This window comes from Phyllostomus hastatus, unplaced genomic scaffold (assembly GCF_019186645.2).
Source record: "Phyllostomus hastatus isolate PE091 unplaced genomic scaffold, TTU_PhHast_1.1 phas_contig_150, whole genome shotgun sequence".
NCBI lineage: Eukaryota > Metazoa > Chordata > Mammalia > Chiroptera > Phyllostomidae > Phyllostomus > Phyllostomus hastatus.
Window position 1 is genome coordinate 38,927,534 of NW_025333611.1, and position 16,230 is coordinate 38,943,763.

The 16,230-nt window shown below is 43.8% G+C and overlaps 1 protein-coding gene across 1 annotated transcript; it reads left to right on the plus strand.

The window, feature by feature from the left end:
• The first annotated feature begins 2,116 nt into the window (after positions 1 to 2,116).
• Positions 2,117 to 14,533, plus strand: MINAR2 (membrane integral NOTCH2 associated receptor 2). Its single transcript, XM_045818721.1, has 3 exons — positions 2,117 to 2,281; positions 10,379 to 10,606; positions 14,354 to 14,533. Exons 1-3 carry the CDS (start codon positions 2,117 to 2,119, stop codon positions 14,531 to 14,533), a joined length of 573 nt encoding a protein of 190 aa, XP_045674677.1.
• Positions 14,534 to 16,230: the final 1,697 nt, after the last annotated feature.

Sequence of the window (16,230 nt, forward strand, 5' to 3'; positions counted from 1 at the left end):
GAAGAAAGTCTAGGTATTAGTGATGACCCCTAGAAGATGGTTAACAGGGGTCAATAGCCAGGGCATGAAGGAGTGTTTCCAGGCATAAGCGAGGACACAGATTTAGGGGTGAGGGTGGGGTATGGCCAGTAGAGGGGGAGGAAGGAGACAGACAGCTTGATTTCTCCTTTTTATTTTTATTTTTCATTTTTATTGTTGACACTATTATAGATGGCCCCGTTTCACTCCCCTTGTCCGTTATGTAGGCTCCCCACAGGGGTAGCAGTGAGAACCAGAGCCGATGGTCTGGGGAGAGGGTGGGCAGGATGGTGGGGGATGTGGAGGGTCTGAGACTGAGCTTGACTTGTATACAACCCTGTGGTCATCTGGAGCGTGGCGGGCAGATCGGAGGGAAGCACACCGAAGGAAAACTGAAGGCTCCTTTCACCTACCTCATACTTTGGCTAAGAAAAAAGCCTGGCCTGATCAATATATTTGGATCTGAGCTCTGTGTCTCCCCTTGCCAATAATATAGAGAGCCAAAGAGAAGTTAGGTTCTTCTTGAAGATGTTTGTTATTCCCCATAGAATCTTTTAGGAAAAGCAAACAGCCTGAGAAATATTTGTTCATTAGATGAATTCTGGCAGCAGCCAGAAAAATCCAGAAAGTACCAAGCACACGCACATTCCCACAATATACTTGATTCTTGGCACACTTGTGATTTAACTGTTTGGTTATTAACTGCCATTATGAAGTGCTATCTCCAGTAAACGTACTGATACAACTACCCCAATGTATTCATGTATTTCAACTTCTGTAAGACAGTGATGGAGCTTGGGTCCAGAAAATTCTTACAGAAAGTGTTGACTGTTTAATCCAGTTTTACTACTATAAGTGGGACAGATTTTTTTTAACACCCTCATGCTTATTGTTATAAAGAAGGTATGTACTCTCTGGTGTCTCGCTCGGTTCGAGAACATCCGGCTGCTGATTCTCGTAAGCTCTATGGCTCTCGTCTGCAATGTGCTGCTGATGCGTTCCACATGTAACCTCATCACCCCTGGAAGGGAAGCCTTCCTGCTGAGTCAGGTGGGTTTACAGGGGTGCAAATGTAACAGACAACTCATGTCTTTTAGAAACTGCTGACGTGTCTGTCCTTCACCTTCTCACACGGGGCAGGTTTCCTCTCTCTCTAGCTGGGAGTGAGTCCTTTCCCACTGAGAAGTAGCGGGTTGCCTGAGGCAGAACATCTTCCAATGGGAGTGTATCTCCATGAAAGTCATCACTCCCTGACTCCATACACCATCCGTGGCCTCACCGGCACCTTGGCTCCCTGAACCGCAGGTGGGTCCACTCAAGACAGCAGGTCACCCAAACCCAGCAGCCACAGGCCTCTGTGGTTCCAAACGTGCTGAGTGAACACCAAGCACAGCACAGGAGTTCCTGCAGCTGGGAAGAGAGGGAATGGGTCAAGGCGGTAGGTGGGGACAAGACTCCAGTAGCAAAGTGGGAAGAAAAATTCTTGCCCTTTCTCTACTCCAAACGAAGCAGATGCACTAAGCACAGTTATGTTTCCTGTGAGACTCTGGAAGTCAAACTCGAGGAGAAACAGGATCCTGCGGATCACCTGTGAGCCTGCGTGGGCAGGGCCAAATCCGCTGGGTCGGCTCAGTCACATTCAGAGAGAAAATTCAGGTGACGTTTTTCTATAGGTGACGATCCCATGTGCTCCAAATTATGGACTGTGATGCCAAAATTCTGGCAGCTTTTCTCCAGAGAAAGCTCCTCCTTATTAAACTGCTAGTTCTGACTCTGTATGGAGAGGCATTGCTACCCACGTCTGATTTCAGCACCTATTAAAGTTCATGAGTGCAGACCCATTCAAGCACCCTAAATGCATTCCTGTGTGTGTGTGTGTGAGTGAGAGAGAGAGAGAGAGAGAGAGAGAGAGAGAGAGAGAAGGCAGGGTGCTGCACTGCTCCTGCGTCGATGTGTCATGCTGATCGTGGCATCCGAGCGCAGCTGAGAGACCTGGTTTCCAGGGCCAGTCGGAGGCTCCTCGCACTGCTCAATAATGCACGAGTCTGCCGGGACCAGCCCCACTCGTATTTGATTCCCACCGGGGACAGAGGGAGGCATGGATCTCTCCGCTTTGCCAAATAACAACCATCCTGACAAGTTCCTGCAGCTGGATGTGAAGCTGTTAATGAGGAACTCGGCCCTCCTTCAGGGCGGTTTGGTGAGGTTCCCAGGTGGGAATTTCCCTGCTGCACAGAACTGGAAAAACCTTGTCTACTCGCAGGTACCCTCTGGGCACATCTGGGCATGGGGCGGGGGCTCCTTCCTTTCTCACTCTGGCCCTTGCAGCATTTGTGCAAAAGGAAGACTGCAGGGAGCAGAGAACAGAGTAGCTACTCTTGCCTCAGGGAAAAGGCCTTTCTTCCTTCGAGTAAGAGATTTTCTCTCATCACTTTATAACAGAAGCGAGTTCTCCCACCCATTCATTCCCCTCCAACACTGCCTTCCCAGCATGTCTTCATTGTAGAGTCTGCCTAGCCTTCGTTTGATCCCTCTCTCTCAGGATTTTTCAAACCAGATTGCAAGTAAGGCTCTGGAGGGGAAACCTGCCCCTAACTTTTGGTGTCTTCTAAGTACAAAGCATCAGAAGCTTAAGCTAGGAGCTCACACGCCTCATTTAGACCAACTGCCTTTCATTTTAGGCGCGGAAGACTCAGGCAGCAGATTCACGAAAGTTAGCGACAGAAGGAAAGGATATAGAACGAATTCTCCACTTTGGAAAGGTGCTGGCTGTTACTTCCAATACTTTTATTTTCTGCAGGTGTTCTCAGGGGTAGGACATACCAATCAGATCTACAACACCCAGGCAGACTTTATTTCTTGCTTTCTCCTTCTGCACCTTCCTCTTTTTTGCTGACCAGAGAGAATAAAGCTGTGATGAGTTCCATGTGCTGGAATAAACAGAGAGGCCCTGCCTGCTGCCCAGCTTATGAGACAGAGATGATCTTTGTTTCAGAACGGGAGGGCTCATGGGGTTAAGGGTTAGTCCACTCCGAAGCAGGAAGAAGCACTGCCTTTCAGAACAGATGTGACCGACCCACAAACCCCTGCAGGTCATTAAGTCCTTCGGCGTGGTTCAAATTCCCCGAACAGAAATTCGTTTTCTTTTAAGAAACAGTTGCTACTCATAAGTCCTGGTGTCAAGTGACTCCTTTGTGGTGTGTTTTGTGGGCTCCTCGGGACCTTTATCGTGAGATCATTCAGAATCAAGTACACTCACATGATTATGTAAGTGTTCCCTCCACCTATAAGGGTTTTAATTTATTTCCATGGTAAGGCAGCCTATTATGACAACTGACTTTTAAAAAATGTTGTATCTTTCCTATTTTGTAATCCTCAAAACCCTTCCACCCATCCGTATGCACCTTGTTGGTCAGTTTCCGTGTTTTGTTCAGTTTTAAGCTAAGGGCAGTGAAATTCCTCCTTCTTCTCCCCCATTGTTTATATCATGGAATAAAATGATTCAAAGATTAGTTCAGAAAACCTTGGCTTTCCTATGCCATGAGGCTAAGTCTAACATAGCCAATCAGTTCCTTTGGGGCCAGAACACGTGGATCTAACCTCCTCTGTTTGGTACTGGACTTGACCTATTTCCTTCATGGGGAACTTCACAGTTTCAAGCTCTGTTGAATGTTGCCCCTAAACCTGAATAAAATGCAGATTTTTTTAAAGATTGTATTTATTTATTTTTAGAGAGGGAAGGGAGGGAGAAAGAGAGAGAGAGAGAGAGAAACATCAATGTGTGGTTGCTGGGGGCCATGGCCTGCAACCCAGGCATGTGCCCTGACTAGGAATCCAACCTGCGATACTTTGGTTCACAGCCCGCACTCAATCCACTGAGCTACGCCAGCCAGAGCAAAATGCAGATTTTTAAAGGGTGTCTTTTGCCACAAGCTCTATGGGCTGAAATAGCTATTCAAGGAAAAACTGAGGAAGTAAAAATCTGCTTCTTATGTCTTTGAATAAGTTATTGGTCATTGTAAACTACAGATAAACTTGATGTCATTATCCTTTTACCCTAAAACAAAATATTTAATGACTAAACAATGGCCCGTTTACAACCAAAATGATATGGGGGTAGTGAGTCAATTACAAGTTCAAGTAGTGGGGTGAGTGAGGCCCATGTCATGAGCGATAGCAATTACACTCACAACTTCAGATGGCAGTGTGTCAGTAAGTATTCTCTCCTTGGCTGGATCTTGAAATCTGGGAGTGACATATTCATTGGATGACAAAAAGAAATCTAAAAGAAATAGACACCTGACGGTTTTAAGTGGCTGTAATGATACCCGGAAGAAGGCGCTGTGTGTGCCAGGTGCGTTGAGGTGTTGGGATTCACATGTGGCAGCTGTCGACTGGCTCCTACTTTAAAACCCTCACGGTCTCAGGGAGGCATAAAGCCTCATTGAATAAAAAAGTTAGAAAGTTGGTTTCTTGTGTCATATCCACAGTGAGAGACATCTGTTATGGCCCTTATTCAGTCCATGCTTCAGTATTTCCACTTGCAAAATTAGGATGATATTCATTTTACGTATTTTCTTAAAAGTGAGAGCAAATAAAAGATGATATGAAAACAATTGAGAAAAAGGGTTCCCTGTACAAGAAATGTCCATTATTATTATTACTATTACTATCATTATTTGCCAATATTCAAAATGTGTTGAAATTGTCCTTTCATTAGAATTTGGAAAACAGCAAATAATACCACTTGCCGTTCTGATTTATGCTGTGGATAGAGGGGTGTGTGTGGATGGTGCTGATGGAGGACCTAGTCAGCACGTCCGTGAGGCTACATGGCTAACACAAGCAGCAGATTTTTCACTCCCCTGAAATCCTCAAAAACTTCAGCATTGTGTCAGCTCATCCTTCGGCATCACCCCACCCAGGGGCACGGTGTTTGGGACTCAGACTACCTTGCCAAATGTCACAGGGCTCTGCCCACCAACATTGCCCTCAAAATTGCCACTAATTCAGCAGTGCCAGCAAAGGTCCCCTAGATCCCAAACATGAAGTTGAATTCTTAAATATATGTATCATGTTTATACCCATGATTTACTTATATTTAAGTTATTTGAAAGTCACCTTTTACTTTCAGGGGAACTTCCCTGTGCCATCCTCCTATGAGGTAAAGCAGTGCGGTGCACAGAGAAAGGCGAGCCCTGAGGCTCTTGGGCATGCCCCCAGCCCTGGCCCCTGCCCGCCCCTCCCCTGCGGACATGCAGGGCACCATATTTGCAGAGAGTACAGACACTATTTCTAGTTTCTACTATATTTCTACTCTTCCCATTCTCTCACTGGAGAAGTGAAGGAGCTTTACCACAAACTTCATCTCACCGCAATGAACAACCTTTCTCCCAAATCTAATGTTCCTGGCCGTGAAAATTATTTGGGGCCTGCTGGAGGCATTTGGAGCTGTATTCTACACATTTCTGCTGATCCCTTTACACAGGGAGGTAGTGAAAAGAAAGGGTTGATGTTTTTAAATTTAGTTTAAATGATAAAATATGTTTTTCCAGATACTTCGGTGGGCCTTATTTTTTCTGATTAGCCATGAGACTTCAGAATCTTTTCTGACTAGTCTCTTTGTTACATCCTTTCCTGGCTTCCATATCACACCTGTTCCAGAGTTCAGGAGCCTTCCGCACTGAACCGCTGACCCCGAGTGGAAGGCCAAGGGCGAGAGGCTGTCCTCCCCTTGACTTCCAGATGGTGTCCTTTACTGGGCTTATTGCTTTATCTCCTTTCCCCGCTTGGCTGCTGCATGCCGATGAAAAACGTGATTTGGTCAGCATCTAGCCAGGCTCCGGCACAGCCCATTACTCTGGCGAACAGACATACACACGTACGTGTAACTCTTCCTTCCTCGTGGTCGCTGCTCCAAAGTCACTCTGAGACCCTCCTGGGACGGTCTGTGTGCGCTTCTTCCTGGAAGGTGGAAGATGGGCTGGGGTGGTCCTGCTTTTCAGAAGGCCTCTGCAGTCCTTGGCTCCACCATCAATTCTGTCTAGGCATCAAAGTTTACTCTTACTCATGGATACTTAGAGGTCAGTTATCATTGTCTTGTTTTTTTAATCTTAAGCAATCCAAAACTTTTAGGTGTATGCTTTTGGTTCCTTTGGTAATACATATCTTTAAAAAATTAGTAAGCTTTTTTTGGTTAATGTAATCCTATCTATATACTTGCAGTCAGCTCTGCCTATCAATAAATACACCTAAAGTTCTTTGAAGACACAGCTCTCAAACAGGCTTTAATGCCTTGCTTTCTGCTGCTGCTCCTCTATGCTGTGACTCAAGGGCAGCCACCTGCAGGCTGTCAGGAGTGAGTTATGAAACCACACCCTTCATATGACCTTCACTCTGAGTCACTTCATTCAGCTGAGAAATTTTAATGGGCTTTTTGGCTCAATGCTTTTTTTTTTCTTCAGGAAAAAAGAAGTCTGTGTCTCAGTGTTTGGGCTCTATAAACAGTCAGATTTTTAAACAATAGAAAGCATACATTTTTAAAATAATTAATTAATTTTTAAAGAGGGGGAAGAGAAGGAGAAAGAGAGGGAGAGAAACATCAATGTGTGGTTGCCTCTGGGGATCTGGCCCCACTGGGGGATCTGGCCTGCAACTCAGGCATGTGACCTGACTGGGAATCAAACCCACGACCCTTTGATTCACAGCCCGCACTCAATCCATTGAGCTACACCAGCCAGGGTGAAAGCATACAATTTTTAAACTCTGTCTACTCTCTTACAAACTGTCCAGTTCTTTCTCTAATCTCAGCTCTGTCTAGTCTTGCAGCGATGCTCTGATTCTTGTACTGTCCAATAACTTGTAAGCATTTCTCCTAGAGCTACAGGGAATTAGACTCCAGTGGCCACAGATACTTCCACCAAATGATTCTCACTGAAGAGTGTGAGGAGGCATCACTCCAGCTGCTGATGCCACTCTGTCCCTCTCCACTGCTTGTCTGCTGAGCCACTGCCACGCAGTCATGGAATTTCAAGGCGCCACATCTGTGTTAGGGAGGGTAGCCTAGGCTACACTGTGGTGATAAATACCCCACAGACTATCAGTTACTATAAAGGAAAAATATTCCTGCTCATGAAAAGTCCGAGGAAGGACAGATGTGTTTGGGGGCAGCTGTTTTCCCAGCAATAACCCAGGGGTTCAAGTTCTTTGTCCTCGTAGCTCTGCCATCTCAGATCCGAGCTTACAGAGACACCAAAAAAAGGAAGTAAGGAAAAGTGAGCCAAAAATCTGGTGGGAGACTTTAGGAGTCAGTTTTGGAAGTGGTCTCTGTTATTTTGGTCCCAGTTTAAATTCTAGACAGCCTGGGAAAGGGGGTTATTCTGTGTGCTCAGGAAGAGAAGACAAAAGTTTGTTTCGGTGTGCATTTAACCAGCCACCACAACACCCAGCTCTCGTTGGTTTTTAGTTGTCTGCTTTTTACATTTATTCACTCTCATTCTTTCTGAGTCCTTAGATATTAGGTATTTCTCTTGTAAATATTACATAATTGAATTTACTGTTTAAACTGATCTGACAATCTCTGTCATTTAAATACAAGGTTTAGTCTATTTACATTTAATGTGATTATTTTGAAATATTTTTTCTATTTTCCGGGGGTTCCACTATATTCTTTTATTTTTCTTGTATTGTTTTCAACTTTCTCTTATCTTTTTAATACCACTCTACTGAATTAAGCAATGCATGTTTTAGTAATATCTCTATAAAATGATTTCTTAGTGTCCTCATAAAAAAATAGCCATTCAACTTGTTACTGTTCAGTGTTTTAATTGTCTCTTATTTTAAAAATCACATATCAGTGATAATTGTTATTTCTATTTTCTATTATGATTTCTATTATATAAAATTAATGCTTGCTTAGATTTATAATATATTTATCATTTTTCTCTTTTCCTTTTTGTTTTCTTGTTCAGCATTCCTTTTTCCAATTTAATTTTTCCTTCTAGTATTAATTTTATTCTGCCTGAAGTACATTTTTAGAGGTTCCTTCTTTATTGGCCTATTAATGATTTATTCTCAGTTTTTGTTTATCTAAATATGTCTTTTATTTTACTGCTTATTGAATGGCATAAATAATAAAGTATATAAAGAACAACTGGACTAAGTAATGATTAATGCCAAAAAGTCTAGGTAAGCTTTGAGTATTGCTTTTCTTACATAAACATTTAAAATATAAATTATTTAACAATCCATGTAACTAAAATAATGGAATTACTGGTGAATTTTCCTTTGCTAAATATAATCTATCCAAAATGTGAATGAAGTATTGGAATCAAATGCATGCTTTTTTCTTTCTTAAGCTGATAAAATTTGAAAAATAGTGGTATTTTTATCCAGAAACCAAAGTTTTAATAAAGCTATTCTATTAATATTCTATGTCTTTCAAATTGTCATGTAACACAAAAATACAAGGCACCACATTCAAAGAGAAACCTCAGACTTTCAAGAATATGATTTAGAATTAAGGGCTAGACTCTTCTTTTTAGAATATAGCTCTGATTATTTGACTACCTTTTGTATATTAGTTTTTCAAGGTCTTTATACACTGTAATAGAGTGTATTATTTTTTCTTTCCCCTTGAAACTGTATTTCCCTCATTTATAGAGCTTCCTTGTTTAGGGAGCTGAAGGATGAGTGAAGCAGGCAAGAAAACTGACAAAGCCAACTTATCAATGTCAGAAGAATTATTCCCCTTCAAAAGATGATCAAAGATGTTTAGCCTTGAAGAAAAAAACTTGAGTCAGAATTGCTAATCTGTAATGATCTGAATTTCATACCAAATTGTGTTTCTTGAATTCATACACATTGCCATGAGGTCATCCATCTCACAGACAAATGCTACGTCAAGAGGATTCACGATTTCATTGCAGACTTCAGAGTTACAGAACGTAAATTGATTGTGAGAAGATCTCCAAGTTGATCTCTACGTACAAAGTGTATGGATTAAGAAAATGAGGAAAACCTAAGGCCAAAGAGGATGGAAAGATTTTATACAGACTATTTCTTTGTACTGACAGCCATATCTGAAGGAAACTATATGTGATATCAGCTTACAACTTAGCTTATATAAATACATATTTAACATGATCGACATACCTCGATAGATGCAGAGGGCATCAATCTACTGCTGATCTAAATATAACTTAGAGGAATATTTATTGCTATTGAATCTTTTCTGTTTTGGAAGACTGAAATACATGAAACACATTTGTTTTAAGAATTGCTGTAAATTAATGACATTTGCTGCCAGGTTTTAAGGGTTAAACCTCAGTTTTCTGAAAATTAACACATGTGGAATTCCTCTCCCTTGATGCCCCGTGATAAATGAAGCATTGCACTATCTGCTTTTGTTTTTTCTCAATTATATTTGGCCAATGAACAAATTTGAATCAAAAATGTTTCTACCTTCATGATAGTTTTGTAGTTATAAGGAAAAACAGCAAAGTAAAAATCTGAGGTTGAACTAGACACAGAAAAGCACACATTGGATAGTTCCATTCATATAAAATGCAAAAAAAAGGGAGGAGAGGGAGAAAGAGTCCAAACTCGCTCACGCTATTAAATGTGGGACACTCGGGCAGGGAGAGGACAGTGACTAGAAGGAGTATGAGGGATGATCTGCTCCTTGGTAGGATCTTAGGTTTATTTGGTTTGTGAACATTTTTTGAGCAAACAACCTAGTATTTATCATGTGTGTACTTGGTCTTATTCATATTATGCTGCAATAGAAAGACTTTAAAAATCAGAAAGTCAACATTAGAAGCATCTCATAGCCAGCTGGTCTGTAGACACAAAGGAGTGCGATGCCGAGTTGGCCCATTTCTCTGAGATGTCTGCAATAGGAGTTGGGCGAGAATTCCCAGGAAAGCCAAGCCATGTCTATAAAATGCCTCTTAATCCTAACTTTGCTGGATTAGTAGAGCAATGTTAACTATTATTCTTATCAGACATGGAGTGCACAGGTGGAAATAAAATGGCATTAAAGCTCAATGCCAGCCAGCTGAAAAAATGGCTTTGTTCAGAATTCTACCAGTATTTGAGTTAAAGAACAGTGTTTTTTGTCTGTAGTTATAAAATAGCATTTTAATGAATGATACTGAAACCAAACAAGATCACGGGCAAAGAAAGGACTCACAGGATTCTAGATCAAACTAGATCCTGGAATCTTTTCCTCATTCACTGTCCTAATTCGTTGTGTTTCTGGGCAGAACCGACACATTTTCAGGTGTAGTTCTTTACGCTACACTCTCCGCCATCCGTGGCCTGATGGTAAGAGAAGCCTTGTCTCTATGCCTCCCAACAGAGAGAAAAGAAGAACATTACTGCTCAGCAACTGAGGGGATTCAGCATGAAGGGAGCTGCCTCCACAGAGATCCCCCCACCACCCCTCTTGTCAGTTCTAAAGAATAACCCACTGTATGGGGACATGAGTTTGGAGGAAGCTATGGAAGACAGGAAAAAGAATCCTTCGTGGACCATCGAGGAGTATGACAAGCATTCCCTGCACACCAACCTGTCTGGGCATCTGAAGGTACTAAGACTCACTTTTGGGGGGATTAGAGGGCCAGTGAGGCCCTCCTGAAAGATATGGGTATCGGGGTGATGGGCATTCCTCACTAGGCGCCGGATCTTCAGGTTTCAGGTCATGCCAGCCTCTGGTTCCCTTGTTCTCTCCTCGTCATTATTTGTGTTTATTTATTTGTTTTGAGTTTTACAACACAGCTGATGTGGCACAGAAGCAAGGTTTACCAGGAAGGTAAAAAATCTTTGAAAATTAATTTGCCAGATCACGTATGTTTTCCCCCAGTTGTGTGACCATTTATGCTGACAAATACTTATGAATCCCTTGTTGGACATTTATTAAAAAGTATTTGTTAAATGTCTGTCTTCAGCCCTGTGCAAGGCAGCTCTCATCAAAGATCATTTCATTTCAAGCCCACTCAGTGATTTAAGACTGCAGACTTACATGCTGGACTCTTTCCTGTGTCTCAGTAACGAAACAAAACAAAACAAAAGCATTTCAACACAAGAAAGGTATGCAATGAACTCATTCACCCAGCTTAAACCCAACTGAAGTCTGGTTTTTTTCTCCCTTTTCCCCCTGCTGGTGTCACCCATCACATAGAAGATTTAGAAATACCTGACAAGCCAGGAGAGTGGCCCTCTGTTTTCTGATTGGACTGGACTCCTACCCAGCCCCAGCCAGCCATGGCTGCCCCAGGGCCAGGAAGCCCGGGCATGTTCCAAGTAGCCCTTATGCCTATGTGTTCACACCTGAAGCATCTAAAGACTTCTTCTTTTGCAGGGAACAGCCTTATGCCCCATTAAAATCTTATACTTCTGAAAATCTCAAATGTGCATGCCTTGAAGTATCTCCTTATCTGGAGTCTTTGAAGTTTCTTAACCTCCCAGTAGCCTTAATGTATCTCCTCCTGAATGTGGTCTCTTTCTGGGGAAGTTTCCATAACAGATGCTCCCCTGTAGCAACAATGATCGCGTGTTTTTCATCCCGAGTCTGAAGGGCAGGACCTCTAAGAAGTCACCCCCTACGAGTAGGAAAGGATGTGTTGACTTTTTCACAAACATGTCTTGACTGTACGTGAGAGCCCTTCTCTTTGTTGTTTCCGTGAATGGCCAGGGGACTGTAAAGGTAAATGTTACTATCTCTGCCCTCGGGAAGTTCATCACACTGAGCAAACTAGCAAACAGTAACCATAGAAGATGCTGGACTGACGAGGTTGAGGAAGAGGATTGTGCCGGTCAGGGTTGTACAAGGTGAAGTGCAGACTCAGAAGAGAGCAAAATCACATTAGATTATTTTTTAAAAGGTCTTTATAAGCCCTGGCTGGCGTAGCTCAGTGGATTGAGCGCGGGCTGGGAACCAAAGTGTCCCAGGTTCGATTCCCAGCCAGGGTACATTCCTGGGTTGCAGGCCATAACCCCCAGCAACCGCACATTGATCTCTCTCTCTCTCTCTCTCTTTCTCTCTCCCACTCCCTCCCTTCCCTCCCTAAAAATAAATAAATAAAATATTTTAAAAATAAATAAATAAATAAATAAATAAATAGTCTTTATAGAAAAGTCAATTTATGCTGGGTGAGTAGAATTCAAAATATGTAGATAGTTTGCGTTGGGTGTGGGGTGGGGGTAGGCTCTTCTATGAGGTGTAGCAAGAGAAAAGGCACAAATGCAAGAAGGTGAGAGAATTTGTCAGAACAATAAATGGCCTAGTTTTGCTGGAGCCACAGCTGAAGTAGTAGAATAATGGGAAATAGGGCTAAAAAAGCAGACTAAAAGAAAATGGGTGAATGTAAGGGTAAGCAAATGGAACATGATTGTCAATGAGTTGTATTTTTTATTGGACCATTTCACTGAGTTATGTTTAAGAAGATCAAAGAGGAGGATGATAGCTATATTGCTTTACTAAAACCAGTGCCCCCCCCCCACCTATACATGCAAATCACTCACCTCAAGGGTGTGGCCCCTCAGGTCACATACCTGTTTACAGACCTCATGGTGGTATTCTTCAGCACTACTATTTTTTTTTAAAGATTTTATGTATTTAGAGAGAGGAGAAGGGAGGAGAAAGACATGGAGAGAAACATCAATGTGTGGTTGCCCCTCCAGCGCCCCCTACTGGGGACCTGGCCCCAAACGCAGGCAAGTACCATGACTGGGAATCCAACTAGTGACCTTTTGGTTCACTGGCCGGCACTCAATCCACTGAACCACACCAGCCAGGGCAGCACTAACTATTCTTCAGGGATGTTTCTGGAAGTCATGACTATTGTTTTTATTACCATTTCTTCCTAGACATCATTAATTCAACTTTTCCATCACCTTCCCTGTCCGAATCTCTTGATTAGCAAACAGAGCCCCTAACTCACTTTCTGAAAACTTGTCACCACTGTGGGCTATAGAAGTTTAAAGTTTCCTTGGCCACCCTCATTTTTCTAAGTTGCTAAGAGTTTACAAATAAGGGAGGAGAAAAGAAGTCCCGTGTAGAGCCGTGAAGGGCAGCTATCAGCCGCCTGTAAGGCAGTGCAGTTCCGAAAGTTCTTGCGGAAGAGCTGAGGCCTTGCCCTTGTTCACCAGGCACAGGCCTCTGATTAGGTTGCACATGAAAGGTCGGTTGAGGGCCAAAGCAGAGACTTTTAAATCAGCTATGCTTTTGCACAGGTCATCCAAATTTTATTTTAATACATTAGCTTTTCTATAAAACTGGGAAATGGAAACTAGTAGCAATGAGATGGGAGGGTTGTGTTGCCATGACTAGGATCCACCAAGCCCCCTACGCGCATGCGCATTACTCGCCCAGCGGTGCACTGGTGAGTCTGAAACTAGTTCGTTGACCCCCGAGGCTGCGTGGATACTGGCTGACTTTGAGCCTGCTGGGACTATAGAGTCAGAGAGAGGGCGGCAGTCTAGTGGTAAGTCACTGTACTATCCAGGTGAGAAATAATAACGCCTGAAGTGGGTTCGTGAAAACGGAGTTTCAGCATTCACCATATATGTGTGCTTACTGGAATGCAGGCATAAACACTAAGCCTTTCACCCAGAACCAGAGCTGTGTATAACGGGAGAAGACGTTTACAGGTGACTTGTTGGACGCAGGAATGAGCCTCAGTTGAAGACAAGTCTGACCGGAGGCCCCTTAAAGAAACAGACTGGGGAGTAGGGGTGGTGCGGGGAAGGATCCGCTGGATCTTTTCTTCAGGAGATTCCGCAGTGCCAGAATTTCCACGTGGAACACACGCCCTCTGCAAGGGGGGCCCGCAGCCTGAGAAGCATGGCGGGATCCCTTGACTCTTAGTCTTGCTCCTTCCGTGGACTCGGCTTCTGGCGTTGCTGAAAAACTTGCCAAACAACGTTTATCCCTACTATGCCGACAAAATCAAACCTCGAAGGCCCACCTAAAGCAAGGAAGGAGTTTTAATTTTATCTCCGCTCACTAGACCGATTGACACACACTATTTATGAAACGTAAGCGACATTAAATTGGCTTAAAGATGACAGAAACCCTGTTGGGTGAGCAATTAGTCACTAAATCACACAGGCCCCTTAATGCAGACCTACGCGCAGGCTTGCAGATTGGAGCTGCAGGCCGTGCTCGCGGGCTGTGCTGTCCCGGGCGACAAGCCTCTGGTGTCTGAGCCCTCACACTGAAGCCTCGCCCCAGGTAGGGCGACCGTGGACCCTCAGTACCCCTGGCAGTGTCTTCCCTGCAATTTTGTGTTGACCACTGATGAAGCCTATTCTCTGTCTAATTTTGTTTTAGGAAAATCCCAATGACCTACGGTTTTGGCTGGGAGACATGTACACGCCTGGTTTTGATGCTTTATTGAAAAAGGAAGAGGAACAAGAGAAGCATTCCAAATACTGTCGAATAGGTCTGATTTTGCTCCTCGTTGCCTGCATCTTGGTTTCCATAGTGACTGTTAGCACTTTTTTCACCTAAAGAACGGCCACAGACACAGACACTTGAAATTTCTTAAAAATGCTTCCAAACATTTGCAGAAGAACATATTCATGCTGTGCGAGTGTACTGTGGATTGTACAGTTAAAATGTAATTGCCTCTTGGAATGAGAGGGTTGGTTGAGATGGGCTGGCTTTTTCTACTTTGTTCTCTGAACCTGTGTAAGAATTCCAGCCAGAGCCTCTTCCTTTGGGAAGAAGGACTTCTGAGGATCGAAACCACAGAAAAGTCACGGTGAACAACCCAAACTAAACACTTCAGTAGAGAACAAAGCAGCACCAACAATCGTCAACAGTTTTGTCTTAATGCTCAGACTATATTCACCTTGTCTTTAAACCCTGTCACCTGCCACCCCACCCTCCTGTCACCACTAGGAAGGCTGAGCAGGTCATTTTTTGGCCAAGTGCCAGGCACAAAGGATCAAAGCTTCTGGTCATGCTGCCTGTTGGGCTGAGTTCTGAAGTTTAACCTTGGTTGACTCCTACTTAATCCAGAATAAAAAGCGGGGAGGGGGACTTTCTTCAAACATATTGTTATTTTCCCAGGAATAATTTATAATGCCTCAGTTCCATGTGGTAACTTCAGTAGTCCTAAACTTAGGACATAGTTACATAATTACACGGAGAGCCAATTGTGCTAACTGATCCAGATTAGCTAGTGTGCCCCCTAGTGGCAGTCAGCAAGGATATCTCACCAGCCGTGGCCTAGGGAGGAAGGCCCTGGAAAAGCAGAGGGAAGACTGTGGAGAGAACAGCGTCTGCATCCTAATTGTGCCTTTTGCTAACTGTTGGGCCCTGGGCAAGTCCTTCTCTCCTGGGGAGGAGTAACAGCATTTCCCCGACAGGGCTTATTTAGCCCAAAGGCTAAGAAGCACAGAGAAGAGTAGTGCCTTGCTCCCCCGTGAGCAGCGGCACCCCTCGCTGGTGCCCTGGAGCCACCTCACTTTGCCTGCTGATCCCTGGAGACACGGTTCGGTCACAGATTATTCAAGTCACTACCCTGCCCTTTCTCTGAGAGCTCCCTCTCCCAGTCCCTCATCCCCCCTCCCCCCACACACATCCACACTAAACCAAAAAGGGACGTTCTCCTCTTCTCAAGAGTCAGACTTTGCCCTTCATGGTTGCTGTATCTTTTTGTTGTGTTTCCCTTAAAGACAACTTGAAATAAAGCACACTAAAGTGCTTTATTTCACTAAAGTGCAGTTTTGCTATACAATGAAATCATTGTGCATGAAAATTGTCTTCGGCACAGTTGCAGTACTAACCTCCTATTGCTACTCTGCGCTGTAATAGGTTCTAGTGCTGGTCGGGGCCGAATAGGGAGAACTGAACATCCGGGGACTTGCTGAGGGCAGGGTGCTCTCACCGTGGACACCTCGTGGAGAGCCGCTCGCATTACAGTTGACCCTTGAACAGCACCGGGCAGCCGCGCCAACGCCCACACAGTGGAAAACCCCACCTATTACTTTTGAATACAACCGCCCCTTGGCTTTCAAACAGCACTTTTGTCTGCAGCTGGGAATCTGCGGTCAGAATCACGAAAATGCTATTTTCACCTGCTGTCGATTGCATCTTTGCCCGTGAAACCCACGGGTAGGAAGGGCCACCTGTGTATTGAAAACCACCCGCTACAAGGGAGACCTGCGCGGGTCAAAGCCGCGTTTCAAGGGACACCTGTC

What these genes read in the sequence shown, in the direction of transcription:
- MINAR2 (XM_045818721.1), top strand. Translation starts at nt 2,117, where the DNA reads ATGGATCTCTCCGCTTTGCCAAATAACAACCATCCTGACAAGTTCCTG. An exon ending in AAAACCTTGTCTACTCGCAG is followed by an intron (nt 2,282 to 10,378) that starts GTACCCTCTGGG and finishes GCCTCCCAACAG; the next exon opens with AGAGAAAAGAAGAACATTAC. An exon ending in ACCTGTCTGGGCATCTGAAG is followed by an intron (nt 10,607 to 14,353) that starts GTACTAAGACTC and finishes ATTTTGTTTTAG; the next exon opens with GAAAATCCCAATGACCTACG.